This window comes from Erpetoichthys calabaricus, chromosome 9, assembly GCF_900747795.2.
Source record: "Erpetoichthys calabaricus chromosome 9, fErpCal1.3, whole genome shotgun sequence".
Lineage (NCBI taxonomy): Eukaryota > Metazoa > Chordata > Cladistia > Polypteriformes > Polypteridae > Erpetoichthys > Erpetoichthys calabaricus.
In genome coordinates this window covers 101537469-101565356 of record NC_041402.2, presented here as the reverse complement: position 1 = coordinate 101565356, position 27888 = coordinate 101537469, and the positions used below count along the sequence as shown (strand labels likewise).

The 27888-nt window shown below is 39.9% G+C and overlaps 1 protein-coding gene across 1 annotated transcript in view; it reads left to right on the top strand.

Annotated features, from left to right (window-relative positions):
• LOC114657202 (killer cell lectin-like receptor subfamily B member 1B allele B) overlaps positions 1–24476 on the top strand; it is a 509866-nt gene extending 485390 nt beyond the window's left edge. The window contains exon 6 of the mRNA XM_051931738.1: positions 23992–24476. Within this exon, the coding sequence (XP_051787698.1) occupies positions 23992–24118 (127 nt within the window). The 3' untranslated portion in view covers positions 24119–24476. The remainder of the gene's footprint in view (positions 1–23991) is intronic.
• The last annotated feature ends 3412 nt before the right edge of the window (positions 24477–27888 follow it).

The window sequence follows — 27888 nt, the reverse complement described above, 5'->3', positions numbered from 1 at the left end:
TTTTTAGTTCAAGTGATTACGTAGGAGGTGTGATGAAGCGATACGTGACTCCGCCTCCTCCATTAGAGTATATGGACAAAAAACAGGTTCCAGTTATGACCATTACACATAGAATTTCGAAATGAAACCTGCTTAACTTTTGTAAGTAAGCTGTAAGGAATGAGCCTGCCAAATTTCAGCCTTCTACCTACACGGGAAGTTGGAGAATTAGTGATGAGTCAGTCAGTGAGGGCTTTGCCTTTTATTAGTATAGATTAGTATAGACTAGCAAAATACCCGCGCTTTGCAGCGGAGAAGTAGAGTGTTAAAGAGGTTATGAAAAAGAAAAGGAAACATTTTAAAAATAACATAACATGATTGTCAATGTAATTGTGTTGTCATTGTTATGAGTTTTGCTGTCATATATATATATATACATACACATACACACATAAACATATATATACATATACATATATACATATATATACATATCTACATATACACATATCTACATATATACACATATATATATATATATATATAAATGTATATACAGATACACATACACATATATATATACATATATATACACGTCAATATATATATACACATACATATACACACATACACATATACATATACACATACATACATACACATACATATATATATACACACATACATACATACATACAGATATATATATACACACACACAGACACATATATATACATATATATATATTTACATATCTACATATATATACACATATATATACATATCGACATATATATATATATAGACATACATATATACATACATATTGACATATATATATTTACATATCTACATATATATATACACATATATATACATATCTACATATATATATATATATATATATATAGACATACATATATACATACATATTGACATATATATATATATATAGCAAAATACCTGCGCTTCGCAGCGGAGAAGAAGTGTGTTAAAGAGGTTATGAAAAAGAAAAGGAAACATTTTAAAAATAATGTAACATGATTGTCAATGTAATTGTGTTGTCATTGTTATAAGTGTTGCTATACACACACACACACACACATAAACATATATATATATATCTACATATACACATATCTATATATATATATATATACATATACACATCCACATATATATATATCAACACATATATATATATATATATATACACACATACATACACACATATGTACATATACACATACATAGATACATATACATATATACACACACATACATAGATACACACACACACATACACATATATATATATATATATATATATATATGTCCATCCATCCATCCATTTTCCAACCCACTGAATCCGAACACAGGGTCACAGGGGTCTGCTGGAGCCAATCTCAGCCAACACAGGGCACAAATATATATATATCAAATGAATGTGAACCTTTTGTAGGGTCTGTCCCTGAGACTTATTAATTGTCATTGCGAAGCAGAGCCTTAGTGGAAATTGGAGGCGTTTGAATTGAAATGGGAGATCAGAGGGTATAACGGGGATGCGAGGAATAAAAACTCTCTCCCCTGAGCCACCGGCAGTAAAAATAGTTGCCTGAATGAGGTTCTTTTGCAGACACGTGACCTGAAGTCTCGTGCCGTCACAAAGTTTCTGTGGCTGTACACAAATCCACAATCGGTTTCATATTGTTTTTTTACGTTAGCAATTAGGTAATGTGTTTTTTGAACAGGTTTGATTCATTGAAGTGATCACTCCTGCTGCGTTCAGTCAGTTCACGTGAGCCGCTCTCTTGTGTGATGTTGCGATGTCCACGGGTTTATTTAATGTTAGCTAAGACCCGGCAATTAAAAGTTTCTCGCTACAGCAATTTTAACTCAGTCACAAAGTGATCCAAACTGTCGTTTAAACCTCGTGTCTTCTCATTAAACTTGTATCTCGCGAATATGGCATTGCAAAGGGCAGCGGGTCAGTTCACGTGCTTACATGGGAGGCGTGATGACGCAATATATTTTGATATATATCAAAATAGCCGCGCTTCGCAGTGGCGAAGTACTGCTTTAAAATTTTTATTAAGAAGAAAAGTAAACCTTTTTAAACTGAGGGAAAATGAATCAATAATTATTTGTTATTCATCTATTTGTATAGTACGTTGTCAGTTCTCCCCTCTGGTTGTAATATGACGAAGCTGTGTGCTGAGCTTACTGTTGAGCATGCAACGTACAGTTGGCCATGTGAAAAGCAGTCCTGCCTCAAATCAATGCCAACCTTTTGTAGGGTCTGTCCCTGAGACTTATTAATTGTCATTGCTAAGCAGAGCCTTAGTGGAAATTGGAGGCGTTTGAATTGAAATGGGAGATCAGAGGGTATAATGGGGATGCGAGGAATAAAAACTCTCTCCCCTGAGCCACCGCCAGTAAAAATAGTTGCCTGAATGAGGTTCTTTTGGAGACACGTGACCTGAAGTCTCGTGCCGTCACGAAGTTTCAGTGGCTGTACGGAAATCCACAATCGGTTTCATATTGTTTTTGTACCTTATCAATTTTGTAATGTGTTTTTTGAACAGGTTTGATTCATCGAAGTAATCACTCCTGCTGCGTTGAGTCACTTCACGTCAGCCGATCTCTTGTGTGATGTTGCGATGTCCAGGGGTTTATTTAATGTTAGCTAAGACCCGGCAGTTAAAAGTTTCTCGCTACAGCAATTTTAACTCTGTCACAAAGTGATCCAAACTGTCGTTTATACCTGGTGTCTTCTCATTAAACTTGTATCTCGCGAATATGGCATTGCAAACGGCAGCGGGTCAGTTCACGTGCTTACATGGGAGGCGTGATGACGCGATATATTTTGATATATATCAAAATACTCGCGCTTGGCAGCGGCGAAGTACTGCTTTAAAATTTTTATTAAGAAGAAAAGTAAACCTTTTTAAACTGAGGGAAAATGAATCAATAATTATTTCTTAAGGATCTCTTTGTATACCATGTTGTCAGTTCACCCTTCCAGTTCTAATATGACCAAGCTGTGTGCTGAGCTTACTCTTGAGCATGAAATCTAACGTGGTTTGTGCCCTTCAGAATGAAAACAGTCTGCATTCACCTTTTTAATAAAAGGCGAGCTTTTAAGCCTGAGAAATCACCACGTAAATGCACACGTTTAATTGCACGTGTTAATATCTATGCTTACACAGTATTAAAAGACACTCAACAATGGAGACTTATTAATTGTCATTGCTAAGCAGAGCCTTAGTGTAAATTGGAGACGTTTGAATTGAAATTGGACATCAGAGGGTATAACGGGGATGCGAGGAATAAAAACTCTCTCCCCCTGAGCCACCGCCAGTAAAAATAGTTGCCTGAATGAGGTTCTTTTGCAGACACGTGACCTGAAGTCTCGTGCCGTCACAAAGTTTCAGTGGCTGTACAGAAATCTACAAGCGGTTTCATATTGTGAATTTCCCATTGGGATTAATAAAGTATCTATCTATCTATCTATCTATCTATCTATCTATCTATCTATCTATCTATCTATCTATCTATCTATCTATCTATCTATCTATCTATCTATCTATCTATCTATCCATCCATCCATCCATCCATCCATCCATCCATCCATCCATCCATCTATCTATCTATTGTTTTCGTACCTTATCAATTGTGAAATGTGTTTTTTGAATAGGTTTGATTCATTGAAGTGATCACTCCTGCTGCGTTCAGTCAGTTCACGTGAGCCGCTGTCTTGTGCGATGTTGCGATGTCCACGGGTTTATTTAATGTTAGCTAAGATCCGGCAGTTAAAAATTTCTGGCCACAGCAATTTTAACTCTGTCACAAAGTGATCCAAACTGTCGTTTATACCTCGTGTCTTGTCATTAAACTTGTATCTCGCGAATATGGCATTGCAAACGGCAGCGGGTCTGTTCACGTGCTTACATGGGAGGCGTGATGACGCGATATATTTTGATATATATCAAAATACCCGCGCTTCGCAGTGGCGAAGTACCGCTTTAAAATTTTTATTAAGAAGAAAAGTAAACCTTTTTAAACTGAGGGAAAATGAATCAATAATTATTTCTTAAGGATCTCTTTGTATATCATATTGTCAGTTCACCCTTGTAATATGACCAAGCTGTGTGCTGAGCTTACTCTTCAGCATGAAATCTAACGTGGTTTGTGCCCTTCAGAAAGAAAACAGCATTTACCTTTTTAATAAAAGGTGAGCTTTTAAGACTGAGAAATCACCCCGTAAATGCACACGTTTAATTGCACATCTGTTAATATGTATGCTTACACAGTATTAAAAGACACTCAACAATTAACGTCATTTACCTTCGTTCCCGCGTTTGACTCGTGCTGTAAATCTCTTCCTTGTTTTCACTTCACGTGATTACGTAGGAGGCGTAATACGTGATGACGTGATACGTGCCTCCGCCTCCTCCATTAGACTATATGGACAAAAAACAGGTTCCAGTTATGACCATTACACGTAGAATTTCGAAATGAAACCTGCCTAACTTTTGTAAGTAATCTGTAAGGAATGAGCCTGCCAAATTTCAGCCTTCTACCTACACGGGAAGTTGTAGAATTAGTGATGAGTGAATCAGTCAGTCAGTCAGTCAGTCAGTCAGTGAGTCAGTGAGGGCTTTGCCTTTTATTAGTATAGATTAATATATACTTCTTCTTAATTTACTCCTCATCCATTCAGTTTTGTGCCTGAGTATTCTGGTTTTATGGATTAAGAAGAGATGTTACATCAAGGGCAAGGAAAGGCCTATCTTGAAATGGGAGGGCAGTCCATTTCAGGGCACAATGAGGAACACATGAGCACTGTTTAAGTCTGGCCCAAATCACAATAGCCAAAAGACACACACTGAGTGACTTGGCCAGGATTTTATCTCTGTCTCATGAAGATGCAAAAGAGCAGTTACAACAACAACAATATTTATTTATATAGCACATTTTCATACAAATGGTGCAGCTCAAAGAGCTTTACAGCTTGACAAGATGAAGAAAGAAAAGTTTATATGAAACAAAAACAAGATTAGGCAATACTAAGTAACAAAGAATAAAATAAGGTCAGATGTCCCGGAGAACAGAAAAAACAAACAAACAAACAAAATCTTCAGGGGTTCCAAGGCCAACATACTGCCCAGCCCTCACTGGGCATTCTACCCAACATAAATTATACAAATCAATCCTTTTGGCTTCCAGGCTTCACATGAATACAATATCTATCTATCTACAATACAATTTATTTATGTATAGCCCAAAATCACACAAGAAGTGCTGCAATGGGCTTTAACAGGCCCTGCATGACAGCCACCTAGCCTTGACTCTCTAAAAAGACAAGGAAAAACTCCCCCCAAAAAAACCCTTGTAGGGAAAAAATGGAAGAAACCTTGGGAAAGGCAGTTCAAAGAGAGACCCCTTTCCAGGTAGGTTGGGGCGTGCAGTGGGTGTCAAAAGAAGGGGGTCAATACAATACAATACAATACACAGAACAGAAAAAATCCTCAATACAGTATAGAAATAAAAATTTTAGAAGTACGGAGCAGAATTTAACAGTAGATTATATCACATAATAAGATTTGGATTTGTTTAGTGTCCTGGAGACCTCATCCATCAAGCTGCCTCCCCCATTTGGCTATTCCACAGCTGAAACAGCGTGGAACGAAAGGACCCGTATACCCCATGATTCCTGCAATCCTCCATCAGGGATGACTTTACCTTAGACAGGCAAAACAACTTGGCAGGTGGGCCGTGGCACCAGGTGCCACATTTGAGTACCGAAAAGAGAAACAGAATAGGTGAGGGTTAGTATCCAATTATAGCTATCATGTTACTTATGTTTTAGTGCTAATGACTAACAACAGAGATGCCATCTGTACAGTTAATCAGCAGCTCTAGTCAGGATATGCTAAACTGAAGTAGTGAGTCTTCAGCCAGGATTTAAAAGCTGAGACCGAAGGGGCATCTCTTATAGTAGCAGGCAGATCATTCCACAGTTTAGGAGCCCTGGAACTAAAAGCTCGACCTCCCACTGTTATTTTATTAATCCTTGGAATCATAAGCAGACCGGCATCTTGAGATCTTAATGTGCACTCTGGTTTGTAAGTCATGATAATAATAATAATTCATTACATTTATATAGCACTTTTCTCAGTACTCAAAGCACTATTCACACAGGGAGGAACCGGGAAGCGAACCCACAGTCTTCCACAGTCCCCTTACTGCAAAGCAGCAGCAGCACTACCACTGCGCCACCTGTGAGGACAAATGATAATTTTAGACAAGTAAGCCGGACCTTGGCCATTTAATGCTTTATATGTCAAAAGGAGGATTTTGAAACCTGTCCTAAACTTAACCGGGAGCCAGTGTAAGGATTTAAGAACTGGAGTTATGTGTTCGTATTTTCTTGTTCTTGTAATAATTCTTGCAGCCACATTTTGGATTAACTGGAGGCTGTATAAAGAACAGTTTGAACATCCAGTGAACACCTCATGGCAGTAGTCAATCCTACTAGAAATAAATGCATGAATTAATTTCTCAGAATCCTGTTTATTTAGAAAGCGCTTTAATTTCCTAACATTTTTAAGATGGAAGAAACATGTTTTGGACAACTTTGTAATATGCACTTTACATGATATGCTAGAGTCAAAGATAACTCCTAGATTGCGGGCTGATTCAGTAAAATTATTGGGGATGCCGAGTTAAATGATGACAAAATATTGTTGTGATCGGCGTCATTCCCTCCAACAATTAACATCTCTGTTTTATCTATATTTAAAGACAAGTAGTTCTCATTCATCCACTCCCTTTAGTGTATCAGGTACTGTGCCATGCAATAATGAACTACTGATAATGTTTAGAATATTCGCTGCAAGAACATCCATTGCACTTTTTACTAGTTTTGTTGGCACTGGATCTAGGGAACAAGTAGTCGGCTTCATTTTAGAAATTAAAGTTAAGACTTCCTGCTCAATTACAGGATTAAAATTATTAAAGTGCTGAATGCAATGTGAGGCAGGGTCTGCTAGGCTAGTATGCGGTTTGTACTGTGATGCTGAGATCTGGGATCTTATATTTTTAATTTTCTCATTGAAGAATTTCATAAAGTCTGCTAATATCTGTTGGTATTTTGCACTGTAGATCTGAATTCCCATTTGTTAATTTAGCCACTGCTCTAAACAGTACCCGAGGATTTTTATTATTGCTATCTATTATTGTAGAATAGTATTCTGAGTGAGCTTTAAAGAGAGCTTTTTTATATTTATTAACACTCTCTGTCCATGCAATTTGAAAGACATGTAGCTTTGTTGTTCTCTATCTGCGCTCCAGTTTTCGACACTCTTAATTTAAGAGCTCGAGTGTTTTCATTAAACCAGGGAGAGTTTCTATGAGCTTTGATCACTTTTGTTTTAAGGGGAGCCACTGTGTCCAGAGCATCTCTCAAGGTCACATTATAATGTGATGTTTACTGATCTAAATGGTTTTCCACAATTACACTCGACTTACTCAAAGTAACTATAAATTTTGAAGCAGAATTACAATGTAGATGTTGCACTGTCTTTGTTTTAATCAGTGAGTGTGTTGGCAAGGGCAAGACTAAATCAAATGTAATTAAGTAGTGATCGGAAATAAATTCATTTAATGGAGTAATATTTAAATTTTGAATTTCAACTTTGTAAGTTATAATTAAATCTAATGTGTTGTTATGATTATGAGTTAGACCTTTGACAAACTGACAAAATCCTACTGAATTTAAGTAAAACATTTGCTAAAAGTTCAGTTTCCACATCAATGTGTACATTAAAATCCCCCATTAGTACTACGTGATCATAATTTATAGCCAAATCAGATAGAAAATTGCTAAATTCAATCATGAACAATGAATATGGCCCTGGTGGTCTGTAGACTAGCACTATAATTGTGTTGGAATATGTTTTAATATTTAAAATGAATGCCTCAAAGGATGTAAAGTTGCCTAAATTTTTAGAAGTGATTTGCATTTTGTTACAGTGAATTATTCCAAGTCCTCCTCCTCAAATGAATTTGATGATGATGGTCATGTGGACACCTGGGGTACCACCTTCAATCCATCAATGTATGGACTGCAAGGTGCCTAGACCAGATGGTGATGGTACAGAACACCACCACAGAAAAACGGAGAAACAACAGCAGAGAAGAGCAGAGTTAGGCATAACTGCATCAATCTGCTGCCCTTAATTTTTTTTCTATCCATGGATGCATTATTGAAAATAGTCAATTCAATTGATTGTTCCTGAGGTTGCAGTCTCTGCTCCCTCACCTCAAACTAGGGAGCTAGTCCATCACAGGGCATACTCATGCGCATACCAACACACTCACTCACATGGCACAAATTTACAGTCAGCAATTAACCTACCATGCTTAGTTTTAAGTTTTGAAAGGAAAACTGGAATATCTAGAGAACAATAGCCAAGCAGAGATGTGGAGAATATGAAAATGCCACTCAAGGTGCTGGTCAAGGTTCAAACTCAGGATTCTCTAGCCTATTGTTGTATTGTCTAAAACTTTTATTGCATTTTAATTTTAAAATATTAAATACTATTGAGAAAGAAATCATATTACTGAAAATTTAGCTTTAAATTAGTTAGGTTTGAGTGTACAATAAAAATTAGACAATTATTAGAATCAATCTCAACAAAAATGGTTTTGTATCTGCTCTCTGCTTGTCACCCCCCCCCCCCCCCCCCAACATCTATGAAGTGCTCGGAAGTTTTCTAAGTAGTGAACGAATACACAATTTCAGAAGAACTGTTAACCAGAGGTACAGTATATAAATCTACCTCAGATATTAAGAACTGGATTTATGGAGGAAATACATCTGTTTTCATGCCTGAAACCTTATTGAATTTATTGGTTTCAAGTGGGAAGACATGCTGGAGGAAAAAAAAAGAAAGTACTATCAAATAATTCTGGGAGAAGATTTTTTTAATTATAGAATCTTTCAGTATTAAGTATAATATAGGTTTTATATGAAAAACCATAACTATTTTTCTGCAATAAATTAGTGTTAATTTATTTACATAATTGTGTTACATTACCAATATACTATAGTTTTCCATAATGCTAAATAAAAAAGCACCAAAATACCATACCATACCATTCTCCAAACGGTGCGTACCTGCAGAAATATTGCGTAAGAACATTTCCACGTTCAAATCGCGATGTATAAAACCTAAACTTGGTCTAAAGCCACACACATTTCCACAGTAGCTAATACCCTGTCGTATGCAAGTTCTGCGCTTGGTTTTGCAGACTGGCGGCACCCTGCGTCAAAGCAGTGCTACTGTTTCTGTGTGGTTACCCTTTCTTTTTTAGATCCGCATCCCTGATATGGCTTTATAAATACACTGAAATTAACAGCATATTGTTTGTTTATTAGTTTAATGCATCTGATTGTAATTGACCTGTAACAATATAATGGTCTACAGAATGGTCAAACTATTCCAAATACCATAATTGCTTTAGCGTTGTTATTCTCACTACACCTTCTTCTTCTTTCAGCTGCTCCCGTTAGGGGTTGCCACATCGGATCATCTTTTTCCATATTACTCTCACTGCACCACTCTGAGTATTTATATCACTGTATCTGAGTGTGAATCACAACTCTATAGCAGCTGATCAGAAAGAGAATTATCGGTATACAGCATAAGCACACGCTGCCTCAGCCATTCACTATTTGAACTGCTCTCATCCGACAAACGCTTCAGAGCCTTTCCTGTACTGACCTCGCGGTTCAGAAGCAGTTTCATCCCAAGAACTATAAACGCACTCAATCAGTCCATCAAGTGCTCCTTGTTGAACTGTTTGTACTTATAAGTACAATAACAACAACAACAACATTTATTTATATAGCACATTTTCATACAAAAAGTAGCTCAAAGTGCTTTACATAATGAAGAAAAGAAAAATAAAAGACAAAGTAAGAAATTAAAATAAGACAACATTAGTTAACATAGAAAAGGAGTAAGGTCCGATGGCCAGGGTGGACAGAAAAAAGAAAAAAAAAAACTCCAGAAGGCTGGAGAAAAAAATAAAATCTGTAGGGGTTCCAGGCCACGAGACCGCCCAGTCCCCTCTGGGCATTCTACCTAACATAAATGAAATAGTCCTCTTTGTAGTTAGGGTTCTCACGGAATCACTTGATGCTGATGGTCATACAGACTTCTGGCTTTTAATCCATCCATCATTGTTGGAACATCAGGGTGCTTTCGGTAGATGGTGGTGGCGCAAGCCACCACCAACAGGACACCGGAAAAGGAAACAGAAGAGAGAGTAGGGGTTAGTACAGATTTTGAATGAATAGTTATTATAATGAATTGGATATACAGAGTGTCAGGATTAAATTACAGTGAAGTTATGAGAAGGCCATGTTAAAATAATGTGTTTTCAGCAGTTTTTTAAAGTGCTCCACTGTATTAGCCTGGCGAATTCCTACTGGCAGGCTATTCCAGATTTTAGGTGCATAACAGCAGAAGGCCGCCTCACCACTTCATTTAAGTTTTGCTCTTGGAATTCTAAGGAGACAATCAATTGAGGATCTGAGGTTGCGATTTGGAATATAAGGTGTCAGACATTCCGATATATAAGACGGGGCGAGATTATTTAAGGCTTTATAAACCATAAGCAGAATTTTAAAGTCAATTCTGAATGACACAGGTAACCAGTGTAGTGACATCAAAACTGGAGAAATGTGTTCGGATTTTCTTTTCCTGGTAAGGATTCTAGCAGCTGCATTCTGCACTAGTTGCAAACGATTGATGTCTTTTTTGGGTAGTCCTGAGAGGAGTGCGTTACAGTAATCTAGCCGACTGAAAACAAACGCATGAACTAATTTCTCTACATCTTTCGATGATATAAGAGGTCTAACTTTTGCTATGTTTCTTAGGTGAAAAAATGCTGTCCTAGTGATCTGATTAATATGCGATTTAAAATTCAGATTACAATCAACGGTTACCCCTAAGCTTTTTACCTCCGTTTTGACTTTTAATCCTAATGCATCCAGTTTATTTTTAATAGCCTCATTGTATCCATTATTGCCAATCACTAAGATTTCGGTTTTCTCTTTATTTAATTTGAGAAAGTTACTATTCATCCATTCTGAGATACAGGTTAGACATTGTGTTAGCGAATCAAGAGATTCGGGGTCATCAGGTGCTATTGATAAATACAGCTGTGTGTCATCAGCATAGCTGTGGTAGCTCACGTTATGTCCCGAGATAATCTGACCTAATGGAAGCATGTAGATTGAGAAGAGCAGCGGACCCAGGATAGAGCCTTGTGGAACACCATATAGGATATTATGTGTCTTTGAATTATAATTACCACAACTAACAAAGAATTTTCTCCCTGCCAGGTAGGATTCAGACCAATTTAAGACACTGCCAGAGTGGCCCACCCATTGACTAAGGCGATTCTTAAGAATATTATGATCAATGGTGTCAAATGCGGCACTCAGATCTAAGAGGATGAGAACAGATAAATGGCCTCTGTCTGCATTTACCCGCAAGTCATTTACTACTTTAACGAGTGCAGTTTCTGTGCTGTGATTTGTTCTAAAACCTGACTGAAATTTATCAAGAATAGCATGTTTATTGAGGTGCTCATTTAAGTGTATAATGACTGCCTTCTCTAGAATTTTACTTAAGAAAGGCAGGTTAGAGATGGGTCTATAATTTTCAAGAGCAGAGGGGTCGAGATTATTTTTCTTAAGTAGGGGTTTAACTACCGCAGTCTTAAGAGAGTCTGGGAAGACCCCCGTATCTAATGACGAATTTACTATGTCAAGAACATTATCAATAAGCACACTCGATACTTCTTTGAAAAAATTTGTTGGTATTGGGTCAAGGGCACAGGTGGAGGGTTTCATTTGAGAAATTATTTTATGTAAATCAGGTAAATCTATCCTAGTGAAAGAAATTAATTTGTTTATTATGGAGTACAGGGGTTTAGGAGGATCCTTAGTGTTGGGGAGATATACTATGTTATAACCTCACTGTAAACTTGCGATACAGTTATAATATTGTACAGCCTGAGCCACTTTATAAAGTGTGTATTTACGTATGATGACGATATCATTTTTAACATGAAATGCAGCAAAATATGTTTATTATATTATACAGATAAAACTTTAACTTTAACTACACGGTGCTACAGCGCTGGCAAGGAGCTGGAGCTTCGTTTACGGATTGTTCCTACCTCGCGCTGTATTCTTGTGGCTGGCGCGACACTGGAAGGAAAGACGGATAGAATAATTAAACATGTACTATGAAGTTATTTCAATATTCCTTAAAAGTTTTGAAGAATTGGTGTTCTAAGCTTACAGATGGCTTAACGTCTATTACAGAGCTGATTGTGTGGCGATTGGGTATTTGGAGAAAGAAAAGGAAGGACAGGAATTGGGGGTTAGTACATTTGAAAGAGACCAGTACTTCTGTAATAAAGTATTTCATCGAAGGTCACGCATGGCGCAGCAAGCATCTTGCGTGAGACATGAACAATCACTGCGTCACCATGTTCCCATGTTTAATAACATGCTTTAACTCCTATCATCATGAAAATGTCATGTATACTTCTCAGTATTTAAATTATTCAGAGAGCTGTAATGTTACAAATGTAATGGATTCTGTGTCCTGTCGGAGGAAGAGAAAACCCGGAAGCACGTAGTGATTCACGCATGTAGAGTACATAGAAGATCAAATACAAAATACCATCGTAACTAAAGTAGCATTTAATGTGCTACTTTAGTTACAATGGGATTTGAGAAATTAGTAAATTAAACGATTTTAAGATGAAGTTCATGATGTTCTATGTTCTAGTGGAAATTTCGAGATTAAAGTTGACATTTCATGCTTTTTTCCCCACTGTGTGCCTTTTTTTTTCTCCATACCCTAATAAGCTTTCATATGATACTCAGATGGTGGGCTACGACTCGCCTTTTCACGGCGACTTTGATATCTGACAACTTCTTTTTTATTTCGTGCACTGTGCGACTTTGTGAACTTGAGCTTTCAAGTTTCTCCGACATGCTATGTCACTCGATCAACTTCCTTTTGTTGTTTATACCACTGTTTAAACCAACAAATAGTACGTTTTTCCTTGCCTCCACTTGGTATTTGCTGAAATTCCTCTATTTTCCCTCGTACTTTTGCCATTGTCTTTTCACAGAAGGCTGAGCTTAAGGGCTATTTATATTGATTTGCATATTCAAAGAGGCGTAATTCTGGAAGGAGTTGGGGCGGGAAAGCAGGCGCGTGCACGTGCATTAATTTTCACTCTGACAGGGATTTATGTTGCAGAAGAACGTGGAAGCTGGTGTTCACACAGATTTATGCATCTGGATTTTTTTATGCGTAAGCACATTTCCGCTTTTGTGCTTACGTCATGTTATGGTGCGAATTCTATGCACGTTGTTATGCATGACGCCCCTGGTGCATTGTTATTAAACATTTACTCAGGTAGTTTTTTTCTGGGGAGCGGGGAATCAACAGGAAAGGCTTTTCTGGGAATTTAGATTTAACCTCTGTCATATGAGTGAGTAAAACCTTGTGAATGAAATAGTTTAAGTTCTATGAAAAAAAATCCATTGCCTGTCATAACCACCCATTTAAATTTGGGAAGGATCTCATATTTCAAAAGGGAAACAAATGTTATTGCTAGTACTGTGCACTTTTTTGCTTTAATGCACTTCAAGATGTGCCTGGGTCAGATGTGTGCAAAATGTCTGTTTTTCAGATTCTGTTCAGCTATAGCTTTTTTGCTGTTTTTTTAATACATTTTTGATGTGCCTGTGTCAGATGTGACTAAATGTAAAAGGGAAACAATGAAAAAACATTACTTGTTTTCAAATACACTCTTTTTTTGAAGAAGATGTTAATAAATAGTAAATTGTTTGGAGGGTGGCACGGTGGCGCAGTGGGTAGCGCTGCTGCCTCGCAGTTGGGAGATCTGGGGACCCGGGTTCACTTCCCGGGTCCTCCCTGCGTGGAGTTTGCATGTTCTCCCCGTGTCTGCGTGGGTTTCCTCTGGGCGCTCCGGTTTCCTCCCACAGTCCAAAGACATGCAGGTTAGGTGGATTGGCGATTCTCAATTGGCCCTAGTGTGTGCTTGGTGTGTGGGTGTGTTTCTGTGTGTCCTGCGGTGGGTTGGCACCCTGCCCGGGATTGGTTCCCTGCCTTGTGCCCTGTGTTGGCTGGGATTGGCTCCAGAAGACCCCCGTGACCCTGTGTTCGGATTCAGCGGGTTGGAAAATGGATGGATGGATGGAAATTGTTTGGATCTATTCTTCTGGAAGCATTAACGACATTAAAATGAATACCCTTCCTAAATTATAAAACTCATATTGTGGCATGGTCAATTAATATGGTCATTGTCCCTGACAATCTTCTCACCAGAATGATACAGTAAACATTTCCAAATACTCATCTCGTTTAACAGTAAACTCCCTATTTTATGTACAACATACTTAATTTTTTTTACACCTACCTTAATAAAAGGACACATGTCTATGTGTCTCTCTGGTTGCAATGTCTTTGTCATTCCAACAGATGGCACATCACAAACATTTGTTGTTAAATAATGCATCACATTTGTCATTCCAATTGAGGAAACAAAAACATTAAGACTGCTTTTATGAATCCTGTACCAAATGGCATATAACAGAGACATATGCATTACATTTGTAATTCCAACCGATGGTGCCTTACAAACATTTTTAGTAGTGCATTTTATTGGTAGAAATGCTTGTGATGCACCATCTGTTGGAATGACAGATGTAAAGTGTTTTATTACCACATGCATTACAAAAAAACATTCCAATAGATGGTGCATTGTAAACATTACACTGATATCAATGTTGAATAGTTAGATTTCAGCCCATTTAGATGGGTAGCACAGCTTGTATTGTGTACAAAATGACGAAGGCTGATAATGTCATTCTGGAGTTTTGTGAACATTGTGAGTTGTGCTTGTTTTATTCTATTGTGTATAAAGGTTGTCTTTTGTGAATGAGAACAAGAATATCCATTGCTACATATGGTATTGTTCTATTTTAGTTGAAATACTTTCCACATACTGGTAAAAGATGCCATAAAGCATGCACTATAACCTATGTTCACTAACCCTGAACTTGAAAAGATTTATCATTAAACTCAAAATTAATCAAATTAAGGAGCAGTATGTAAAATTAAGGTCACATAAGATGTGTGCTTAAAGTATTGCACAAGAAATGTGTCCTTTATTAAAAGGTTATTTTTAACAAAATGTGTCAGAATTGTATCAAAGAAAAGAAAACAAAAACTGTAAATTGATGTGATATGACGGTATGATATTTTCCCACCTACATTTGGGAGACTCTGTGTGCTTCTGCAAAATGCAGGCTTGAATAATATTTTTCCCTCCATGTCCAACCCTGGTAGTTTTGTATTGTTTTCTGTTTCATTTTTTAGAGTGGGTCTTCACAATGTTAATGTCCATACATAAGGCCTTTAAAATTATTTTATACCTCTCTCCTGAATTTTGCATCCATCCATCCCTCCATCCTCTTCCGCTTATCCGAGGTCGGGTCGCGGGGGCAGCAGCTTGAGCAGAGATGCCCAGACTTTCCTCTCCCCGGCCACTTCTTCTAGCTCTTCCGGGGGAATCCCGAGGCATTCCCAGGCCAGCCAGGAGACATAGTCCCTGCAGCGTGTCCTGGGTTTTCCCCGGGGCCTCTTCCCGGTTGGATGTGCCTGGAACACTTCACCAGGGAGACGTCCAGGAGGCATCCTGATCAGATGCCCGAGCCACCTCATCTGACTCCTCTCGATGCGGAGGAGCAGCGGCTCTACTCTGAGCCCCTCCCAGATGACTGAGCTTCTCACCCTATCTTTAAGGGTGAGCCCAGACACCCTGCGGAGAAAACTTATTTCAGCCGCTTGTATTCGCGATCTCGTTCTTTCGGTCACTACCCATAGCTCATGACCATAGGTGAGGGTAGGAACATAGATCGACTGGTAAATTGAGAGCTTTGCCTTACGGCTCAGCTCCTTTTTCACCACGACAGACCGATGCAGAGCCCGCATCACTGCGGACGCCGCACCGATTCGCCTGTCGATCTCACGCTCCATTCTTCCCTCACTCGTGAACAAGACCCCGAGATACTTGAACTCCTCCACTTGGGGCAGGATCTCGCTCCAAAACATGAGAGGGCACTCCACCCTTTTCCGGCTGAGGACCATGGTCTCAGATTTGGAGGTGCTGATTCCCATCCCAGCCGCTTCACACTCAGCTGCGAACCGATCCAGAGAGAGCTGAAGATCACGGCTTGATGAAGCAAACAGGACAACATCATCTGCAAAAAGCAGTGACCCAATCCTGAGCCCACCAAGCCGGACCCCCTCAACACCCTGGCTGCACCTAGAAATTCTGTCCATAAAAGTTATTAACAGAATCGGTGACAAAGGGCAACCCTGGCAGAGTCCAACTCTCACTGGAAACGGGTTCGACTTACTGCCGGCAATGCGGACCAAGCTCTGACACCAATCATACAGGGACCGAACAGCTCTTATCAGGGGGTCTCGTACCCCATACTCTCGGAGCACCCCCCCAACAGGATTCCCCGAGGGACACGGTCGAACGCCTTTTCCAAGTCCACAAAACACATGTAGACTGGTTGGGCGAAGTCCCATGCACCCTCCAGGACCCTGCTAAGGGTGTAGAGCTGGTTCACTGTTCCGCGACCAGGACGAAAACCACACTGTTCCTCCTGAATCCGAGGTTCGACTATCCGATGGACCCTCCTCTCCAGAACCCCCGAATAGACTTTTCCAGGGAGGCTGAGGAGTGTGATCCCTCTGTAGTTGGAACACACCCTCCAGTCCCCCTTCTTAAAGAGGGGGACCACCACCCCAGTCTGCCAATCCAGAGGCACTGTCCCTGATGTCCATGCGATGTTGCAGAGACGTGTCAACCAAGACAGCCCTACAACATCCAGAGCCTTGAGGAACTCCGGGCGTATCTCATCCACCCCTGGGGCCCTGCCACCAAGGAGTTTTTTGACCACCTCGGTGACCTCAGTCCCAGAGATGGGGAAGCTCACCTCCGAGTCCCCAGGCTCTGCTTCCTCTTTGGAAGGCATGTTAGTGGGATTGAGGAGGTCTTTGAAGTACTCCTCCCACTGACCCACAACGTCCCAAGTCGAGGTCAGCAGCGCACCATCCCCACCATACACAGTGTTGACACTGTACTGCTTCCCCATTCTGAGATGCCAGAATCTCCTTGAAGCCATCCGAAAGTCGTTCTCCATGGCCTCCCCAAACTCCTCCCATGCCCGAGTTTTTGCCTCAGCAACCACCGAAGCCGCAATTCCGCTTGGCCTGCCGGTACCTATCAGCAGCCTCCAGAGTCCCACAGGACAAAAGGGACCAGTAGGACTCCTTCTTCAGCTTGACAGCATCCCTCACCACCGGTGTCCACCAACAGGTTCGGGGATCGCCGCCACGACAGGCACCGACTACCTTACGGCGACAGCTCCGGTCAGCCGCCTCAACAATAGAGGCACGGAACATGGCCCATTCAGACTAAATGTCCCCCACCTCCCTCGGGACATGGTCGAAGTTCTGCCGGAGGTGGGAGTTGAAGCTACTTCTGACAGGGGGCTCTGCCAGACGTTCCCAGCAGACCCTCACAACACGTTTGGGCCTACCAGGCCTGACCGGCATCCTCTCCCACCATCGAAGCCAACTCACCACCAGGTGGTGATCAGTTGACAGCTCCACCCCTCTCTTCACCCGAGTGTCCAAGACATGTGGCCGCAAGTCCGATGACACGACCACAAAGTCGATCATCGAACTGAGGCCTAGGGAGTCCTGGTGCCAAGTGCACATATGAACTCCCCTATGCTTGAACATGGTGTTTGTTATGGACAATCCGTGACATGCACAGAAGTCCAATAACAAAACACCACTCAGGTTCAAATCGGGGGGGCCATTCCTCCCAATCACGCCCTTCCAGGTCTCACTGTCATTGCCCACGTGAGCATTGAAGTCTCCCAGCATTACGAGGGAGTCCCCAGAAGGTATGCCCTCCAGCACCCCCTCCAGGGACTCCAAAAAGGGTGGGTACTCCGAACTGCTGTTCGGTGCATACGCACAAACAACAGTTAGGACCAGTCCCCCCACCCGAAGGCGGAGGGAGGCTACCCTCTCGTCCACCGGGTTAAACCCCAATGTACAGGCTCCAAGTCGGGGGGCAATAAGTATTCCCACACCCACTCGGCGCCTGTCACCAGGGGCAACTGCAGAGTGGTAGAGAGTCCAGCCCCTCTCAAGGAGATTGGTTCCAGAGTCCAAGCTGTTTGTCGAGGTGAGCCCGACTATATCTAGCCGGAACCTCTCAACCTCGCGCACTAGCTCAGGCTCCTTACCCTTCACAGAGGTGACATTCCACATCCCAAGAGCCAGCTTCTGTAGCTGAGGATCGGACCACCAAGGTCCCCACCTTCGGCCACCACCCAACTCACACTGCACAATAATAAAATTGTAGATTTGAATATGTGTTATTATTAGTCTTATATATTTTCTAAATTGTTATCCATGAGGGCTTACAAAATAAGGATATGTTACAAGTATTAACAGAAAGAACTGAACCATTATTTGTGGTTTAAAGTCCAGTGCCTTCACCCCAACATATATATCTATACTAATAAAAGGCAAATCCCTCACTCACTCACTCACTCACTCACTCACTCACTCACTCACTCACTCACTCACTCATCACTAATTCTCCAACTTCCCGTGTAAGTGGAAGGCTGAAATTTGGCTGGCTCATTCCTTACAGCTTACTTACACAAGTTAGGCAGGTTTCATTTCAAAATTCAAAGCGTAACGGTCATAACTGGAACCTCTTTTTTGTCCATATACAGTAATGGACGGCAGCTCGCTGGCCATGGGAGGCGGGGTTGTGGGGGTTGCGTATCGCGTTATCACGCCTCACACGTAATCACATGAACTGACTGTGAAGGAGAAAGGACGGCCTTATATGGCGTTCGTTTATAAAACACCAGACAGGCAGTGTAAAGCCAGCTTCACAAAAAAACAGATCCTTAACAAATTGTTATTGGTATGTTTTCCCTCAGTTTAAAAAGGTTTTCTTTTCTTCTTAATAAAAATTTAAAAGCAGAACTTCGCCGCTGCAAAGCGCGCCTGACTTTATTGAAAAGAAACTAAACTTGCAGCGCTGCCGCTATTCAATGACACTTGCCTAACGCCTGACTTTATTGAAAAGAAACTAAACTTGCAGCGCCGCTCTTCAATGACGCGCCGCTATTCAATGACACTTGCCTATCACCTGACTTTATTGAAAAGAAACTAAACTTGCAGTGCCGCTATTCAATGACACTTGCCTAACGCCTGACTTTATTAAAAAGAAACTAAACTTGCAGTGCCGCTATTCAATCACGCGCCGCTATTCAATGACACTTGCCTAACGCCTGACTTTATTGAAAAGAAACTAAACTTGCAGCACAGCTCTTCAATGATGCGCCGCTATTCAATGACACTTGCCTAATGCCTGACTTTATTGAAAAGAAACTAAACTTGCAGTGCCGCTATTCAATGACACTTGCCTAACGCCTGACTTTATTGAAAAGAAACTAAACTTGCAGCGCCGCCGCTATTCTATGACACTTGCCTAACGCCTGACTTTATTGAAAAGAAACTAAACTTGCAGCGCCGCTCTTCAATGACGCGCCGCTATTCAATGACACTTGCCTAACGCCTGACTTTATTGAAAATAAACTAAATTTGAAGCGCCGCCGCTATTCTATGACACTTGCCTAACGCCTGACTTTATTGAAAAGAAACTAAACTTGCAGCACCGCTCTTCAATGATGTGCTGCTATTCTATGACACTTGCCTAATGCCTGACTTTATTGAAAAGAAACTAAACTTGCAGTGCCGCTATTCATGACGCACCGCTATTCAATTACACTTGCCTTACGCCTGATGAGCCAAGAATTAGGGCGAAACACGTGTTGCGTACTCTTTGCATTATTTGACAGTAAACTATTTTCAACCATTCTATGATCTGCTTCTCACAACTGAAGGCACCGTGGCTGATGTTAGCTGACTTGCTGGCCAACCATAAGCGTTACCTGGTAGGTAACCACCCATACAATCAGATTGTGATTCAGACTACGAATGCCATGAATGTAATTACCCCGATCTACATGTTGTCAAATAAACGAACCACACGCCGTGGCGCAATTTTAGGGGCTTCGCAAGAGAAAACCTCAATAAAGAAGAAACAGTGTGTAAGCATACATATTAACACATGTGCAATTAAACGTGTGCATTTACGGGGTGATTTCTCAGGCTTAAAAGCTCGCCTTTTATTAAAAAGGTAAATGCAAACTGTTTTCATTCTGAAGGGCACAAACCACATTGGATTTCAGCCGTTAAACGCGCAAAAATGTCGGTACACCAGATAAATAAGCGCAACATATTATCAGTTGTATTGTATGCTTACAATACATATAGAAATGTGTTAATCGTTAACTAATAGTATGGGATGGTGTTTTTCGACTCGCGCCTTGATTTAAACGATTCCATGTCTTGGTGGGTTTGCGTAGCTTATTGTCAATATCTTTACACCTGTTTTTAAGAGTTATTGACTGAAACGGGCTTTCACGAAAAATGTTAGGGCTTTGCTACAGGATACACCCTCCACAAGTTAAGGAAGTAAAAATAAAGGTATATATTTCTGTTTTATTTAAACCTTTTAAGTTCGTGTGCATAGCCCCATTTGGCTGTTTTAGTTTTTTTTTTCTTTCTTCAGTAATATTTAATCTCCTTAAAGAAAAACAACATATGCATTTTACTTTTTTTGTATCTCTTTAGTAATATTTTAGTGTAAAAGGATAACCAGTATTTAAACCTTTTATGTTACTTTATAAAGTTATTTTACACAATGTTGAAAAATTAATAAGAAAGCTACATATTTTGGCAGCTGCTGCTTTAATTTTCAATGAAATGAAAAAAGCTCTCCAAGAGAAAACCTCAATGAAGAAGAAACAGTTTGCACTATCTAAAAAGGAGAATCCCTCATTTATAAAGGTTTGCTGCAGTTGACTTAACTGAAAATAAATGAATAGTTCCTATGTGTATAATATATATTTTAACTATTTGACTTATGCCTTTATTCCAGCAACTTGCAACATCTGAGGTACAATTTGTTACATTACTTTTGTTTTTTGCAGCACAGGCAGGTGAAGTGACTTCCTCAGGGTCACACAGTGGTGTCAGTACCAGGATTTGAACTGACAAGCTCCGGGTTTGCTGAAATATTACTGAAGAAAGAAAAAAAACGAAAACAGGCAAATAGGGCTATGCATGCAAATGTCCATCCATCCATTATCCAACCCGCTATATCCTAAATACAGGAGCCAATCAGTAGATATGTATATATACAGTATATATACAGTATATATATATATATATATATATGTATGTATATATATGTATGTATATATGTATGTCTATATTTATATGTATGTATATATATATGTAGATATGTAAATTTGTATATGTATATATATATATGTATATGTGGATGTGTATATGTATATATATTGTGACAGATTAAGGGCCTCCGTGACCCCTTGAACCCTCAGACTAGACGTCAGACACCAGGTAAAAATCCAAATAATATATTTATTAATATAAATAAGTGCACAAAGCACCCTCCTCTCCACAATACTCAATAATAAACAGTAATAATCAATAAACAATAATCCTCCACACTCCCAGACACTTTGCTACCCTTCCTCCCAGCTCAGCTCAAATGTCTGGGATTTCCCATAGTCCTTTTATAGTCCTGATCCGGAAGTGTTTCGCCCTCTCTGTCCACGTGACTAGGAACACTTCCGGGTCATATAAAAACTCTTCTTTACCCCGGAGGCACGTCGTTTCTTCCTGTCATGTGATCATGACGCACCTCCGGGTTATAGGGCACATAAGAGTCCGACAACCTCCCTACAGCGACTCCTGGAGGCCCCCATGGTATCCAGCAGGGCTGTGCATATAAACTACAGAGTCCATGATGCCCTGCTGGAATTCGGGGCACGTTCATGCTGTCGGGAGAGCTCCTCCTGGCAGCCTGGGGGTGAGGGCCGGAGTAGAAAGCCGGCAATCCTTCACAATATGTATATGTAGATATGTGTATATGTAGATATGTATATATATGTATGTATATATATGTTTACATAACCTCTTTAACACACTACTTCTCCACTGCGAAGCGCGGGTATTTTGCTAGTATATAATATATTCTACATGGTGTATATATATATATATATATATATATATATATATATATATCCCTCCACCAGAGCAATACCATGACAACACATATACTATATATATATATATATATATATATATATATATATATATATATAAAATAAATAAATAAATATTACACACACACACATACACCCCCCAAACCCTCCCTTGCCCCTGTAACAAACATCCATCCATCCATCCATTATCCAACCCGCTGAATCCGAACACAGGGTCACGGGGGTCCGCCGGAGCCAATCCCAGCCAACACAGGGCACAAGGCAGGAACCAATCCCGGGCAGGGTGCCAACCCACCGCAGGACACACACAAACACACCCACACACCAAGCACACACTAGGGCCAATTTAGAATCGCCAATCCACCTAATCAGCATGTCTTTGGACTGTGGGAGGAAACCGGAGCGCCCGGAGGAAACCCACGCAGACACGGGGAGAACATGCAAACTCCACGCAGGGAGGACCCGGGAAGCGAACCCGGTTCCCCAGGTCTTCCAACTGCGAGGCAGCAGCGCTACCCACTGCGCCACCGTGCTGCCCCCTGTAACAAACAATAATGAATAAAACACGGAAAATGGTAATGATATTGAACTTGAGTCCGAGTGTACAACTGTCCTGAATGCGGATGACTGGTCAACTGATAATGCGTTTGTATTTCCCGGATTAAATGGAGCAACCTTACCGTGAATACTCGGCGCGTGGTGGATGATGTAATCCGACCCCAGGGTCTCTGGTGATGAGGGAATTGAAGTCAATCCGGCAGAATGAAAACAAACTGGTGCAAAAGCGCGATGTGGAAAAACAGCAGGTAAATTGATTCGTGGTGGTGGAAAAATGGTCTCGGTCTTTCTCCTCTCTCTTCCTCCACGTTTCCTCCTGATTGCTTAAATAGTACTGCCGGATGTAATTGATCATTAACAGGTGTTTTCCAATTTGGGGCTGCGGTCTCTTTCCATCATCCGTCCCCCTTGTAACTTACAGGGACGACATTTACTGACGCACACAACCAGCAAACGGGATGATGGAAACAAAACGCACTCAGTACAAACATTGAACAACACTATTACTATGTAGCCCTGCTACAACATTATGCTTCTGTACTGCCTTGTACTTTATTGTTTTATCCCAATTTCTTATGTCTCTTGAAGAAGAATAAAATAAAATAGTGCTTTTATAATCTACTAAAACATTCAGATCTGAAAAGTTGATCAAAAAAATACTAATTTTACCAAAACCGAATAATGAATTATACTATACATACCATCTGTTTGTGTGAAAACATACAGGGTTTTGTATTAAATTAAGCATTATACTAGGTCTAAGAGAAACTAGTGGAGTACTGCCGTCTTTTCTTCAATGCTCTACTCTGCTCTTGCAGTGTAAGCACACTTGGTTGTACTTGAGGTATGTTTTACAGTACATGGTACATGTGAAAATTGTACTTGCCTGCCATTCTGAACGTGCTGGGATTCCATAGCATATAAATTATATAAGTACACTTTATTTTGATATGAAGTACATATGACTTACATATTTTATGATTACAGTATTTACTTCTGTATTTTAATATTCAGCATTGCCAAATAACACCTTTTTCCTTTTTTCTCTTTTTCAGTCCTACATTTAAAAATTTTCCTAATTTAGGCAATAGACATGCTGTCATAACAAAGAAACGCATTGATACAGGAATGCCAGCCAATAAACGAATGTGGATCTGCGAGAGAGATGCTGTGCCTGTGTAGCTGTTTCTAACAGAAAATACAAAAGTAATTCAGGATTCAAGTTGGATTACTAAAAATCAACTTGTGTCTTTGTAAAAGAATAACCAGAGTATTTCAGTTTAACAATGTAATTAATTTGATTTGTACTTTCTTTTGTAATTTTATTGTATAGAGCTATTTTCATAATTGACTGACTCTTGTGTGAAAATGTTATGTCCAGATAATCTGTTAAGTAAACTAGTTTTTAGAGAAAATAAAAATCCTTTTGCTTTTTACAAATATACCTCAATTTTTATATTCCTCCATGAAGCATGTACATTAGATTTATTATGTCTGGAGACACACACGTAGATACATTTTTAAAATAGTAGATCTTTTTTTTTAATTAAAATGACTGTAGTTACTATATTATTATGACATCACAAATAGCAGAAAATAATGTGGGCAGGAACTTAAACTTGTATATAAAATTATTCAAATATAGTTTGCCTTCTACATGGGTGCAACAACCTTTAACTTTTCTTTAAAAAATAACTGTACACATATTTATGATTTATTCAGATCTCACATTTAAAAAATTAAGAAAATCATAAATCTTAAAAAGTGTTTTTATTCACTGCTGTTTTTGACAACTAAAGAATAAGTTCTGTATCTTTCAAGTCAAAGTTATTTCTTTTTCATGGTATATATTAGTTTGCCACGTGAAAATGCATTCTGAAATGAAACATTTTTTATAAAATTTAAAAATTAAATATCCCTATCCTGCATTTTTTTAAAAGAATGAATTGATTTTGGGGTCTCATTGTGAAGACATTTTGAAGTAACAAAGGTTTAGATGTAAGAAAACATGACTTTCACATTTCTGAGGCATCTTTGTACCAACAAAGCACTAGAAAAAAATTAATTTCATCATAGATTCCTGGTAGTTTTTTCTTGAGATAAGGATATGTTTCTTGCTTGCTTCATGGGATGCACAAATAGGAGCAGTGTGTTGAAAAAAGCATATAAGTAAAAATAGTAATAAATTTGAAATGAACTGATTACACTGCATTGTATTCTTAATAAAAGCCAGGTCCTGGACAGCCACGACACCTGCACCTTCCACTGTCTGACAAATCAATAAAGAGTGTGTGACGGAGCGAATTGAAGAACACCACTTTAATAGTGATGTGTTAATTCTGGATTCCATGTCAACCCCAAATTGCCTTTGGACCCCTTCCTGTAGTGCCAAAAGATTACATCAAATAATAAAATTAAAGTACGCAAAAAAATGACCCAAAGAAACGGTACAGAGAAACAAAATATAATAAATCAACTATATACACATCACACAAATTTTAACAAATATGTTCCGATTCTGAAACCGCCTACACTCTTTTCCAACACATACAGTATACAAATAACCCAAAAAATCATGAACCCAAAATATCCCACAATGTTCACTCATACCTCACAAAGGCCCGCTCTATTGACATATATCTAATCCGCCCATCTTAAGCCTTACACTGTATTCTATATATTCTCAGACTGAGACAGGGCTCACATTGTTAATAACGCAATAGAGTGAGAACAGAATAAATGTATGTGTCAGTGCTACATAATTCCCCAACCCCAGCCTCTCTCAGAGGGGGTCCAAAGTAGGGCTTAAAGATTGACCACATTTGCTGTATTTATTTTTATATCTTTTTCCCTACCCTTTTTTATGTAGCAATTTTTTGGCCTGATTTGCTTTAAAATTAAAGCTGGACCTGTCAACTTTGGCACAAGCTTGGAGAAATACCTTTCAGTTGCATCAAAGAGATGGTGAGCCCTAACCTAAACCAGATCATCCACCGAGTAGTGAGATTTATTATAGCGAGCATTGTAGTGTTTGGCATGTCTGGCTGTTACCCTCACCTATTTCTTCTGAGCATTCCATCCAGTGTGGTGAGTGTATGGTATTGGGGAGCTGTTGTTATTACATGATCATGTGGCCCTTTAACTGTCGCCCAAATGCTTTTAAGGTAGGTTTTGCGTAAGTAGCCTCATGCCTGACCGTATTGATGGCTAAGCGCATCTCCGGGATCCACTTGTCTTGATGGCAGTCACCTACATAGGAGGCCATCTTAGTCTTTAAGGTCTGGTTCACTCTCTCTGTCAGATTAGTCTGTGGATGATAGGATGGGGTCAGTTTCTGCTTTATACCCCAGGCAATAAACAGCTTTCCATTAGTTTACTGGTGAATTATGGACTTCTATCAGATCCTATATACTTTGGCACCCCAGTGTGGGTAAATATTTCCTTTTTTCAGGGTGGTGCAGATCTTCAGGGCTTTGGCTTCTGTTAGGGCGAACAGCACCACCCACTTTGAAAAATAATTTACAACGACCATCAAGACTGTCTTCTTGGTGGAAGTAGAAAGTAAGGGTCCCATCAGGTCAATTCCCAACATCTTTCCTGGTTCGAACACCACAGTTGACTTTAACTCTCCAGTTGGTTTTCCAGGTGGGGTTTTCATCATCTGGCATGTATGACATCTCTTCACATGGTTCCACACGTTCCTTCTGCACAGAAGGCCACTATTCCACTTCCAATACTTTTAACAGTGTTTTCAGCCTACCAAGGTGTCTTACCAAAAGGACTACAGTAATCCCTTGCTATACCGCGCTTCGACTTTTGCGGCTTCACTCTATTGCGGATTTTATATGTAAGCATATTTAAATATATATCGCGGATTTTTTGCTGGTTCGCGGATTTCTGCAGACAATGGGTCTTTTAATTTCTGGTACATGCTTCCTCAGTTGGTTTGCCCAGTTGATTTCATACAAGGGACGCTATTGGCAGATGGCTGAGAAGCTACCCAACCAGAGAGTGTATTACGTATTAAATAAAACTCCTCAAATATATTGTGAGCACGGGGGCTGTTCGCACCCCTAGAGGATACAGCCGCTCCTCAATAAACGCTGAAAGATTACCTTCACATTGCTCTCTTTCTTGCTGGGCTTACATATGGCTGATTTGTCAAGCGATATGCTTCCTGCACTGTGCTTTGCATACTTAAAAGATCAAACAGCACGTATTGATTTTTTATTGTTTGCTTTCTCGCGCTGACATTCTCTGCTCCTGACGGAGGGGGTGTGAGCAGGGGGGCTGTTCGCACCCCTAGACAATACGGACGCTCGTCTAAAAATGCTGAAAGATTACCTTCACGTTACTCCATTCTGTGCAGCTGCTTTATCAAGCAACATGCTTCCCGCATGGTGCTTCGCATACTTAAAAGCTCGAAGGGCACGTATTCAGTTTTGATTGTTTGTTTGTTTTTCTCTGACTCTCTCTCTCTCTCTCTGACATTCTCTGCTCCTGACGGAGGGGGTGTGAGCAGAGGGGCTGTTCGCACACTGACCTAGAGGATACGGACGCTCCTCTAAAAAATGCTGAAAGACTACCTTTACATTGTACCGGCGGTGCTTCGCATACTTAAAAGCCAAACAGCCCTATTGATTTTTGACTGTTTGCTTTTCTCTCTCTCTCTCTCTCTCTCTCTGACATTCTCTGCTCCTGACGTGCACTCCTTTGAAGAGGAAGATATGTTTGCATTCTTTTAATTGTGAGATGGAACTGTCATCTCTGTCTTGTCAAGGAGCACAGTTTAAACTTTTGAAAAAGAGACAAATGTTTGTTTGCAGTGTTTGAATAAAGTTCCTCTCTCTCTACAACCTCCTGTGTTTCTGTGCAAATCTGTGACCCAAGCATGACAATATAAAAATAACCATATAAACATATGGTTTCTACTTCGCGGATTTTCACATTTT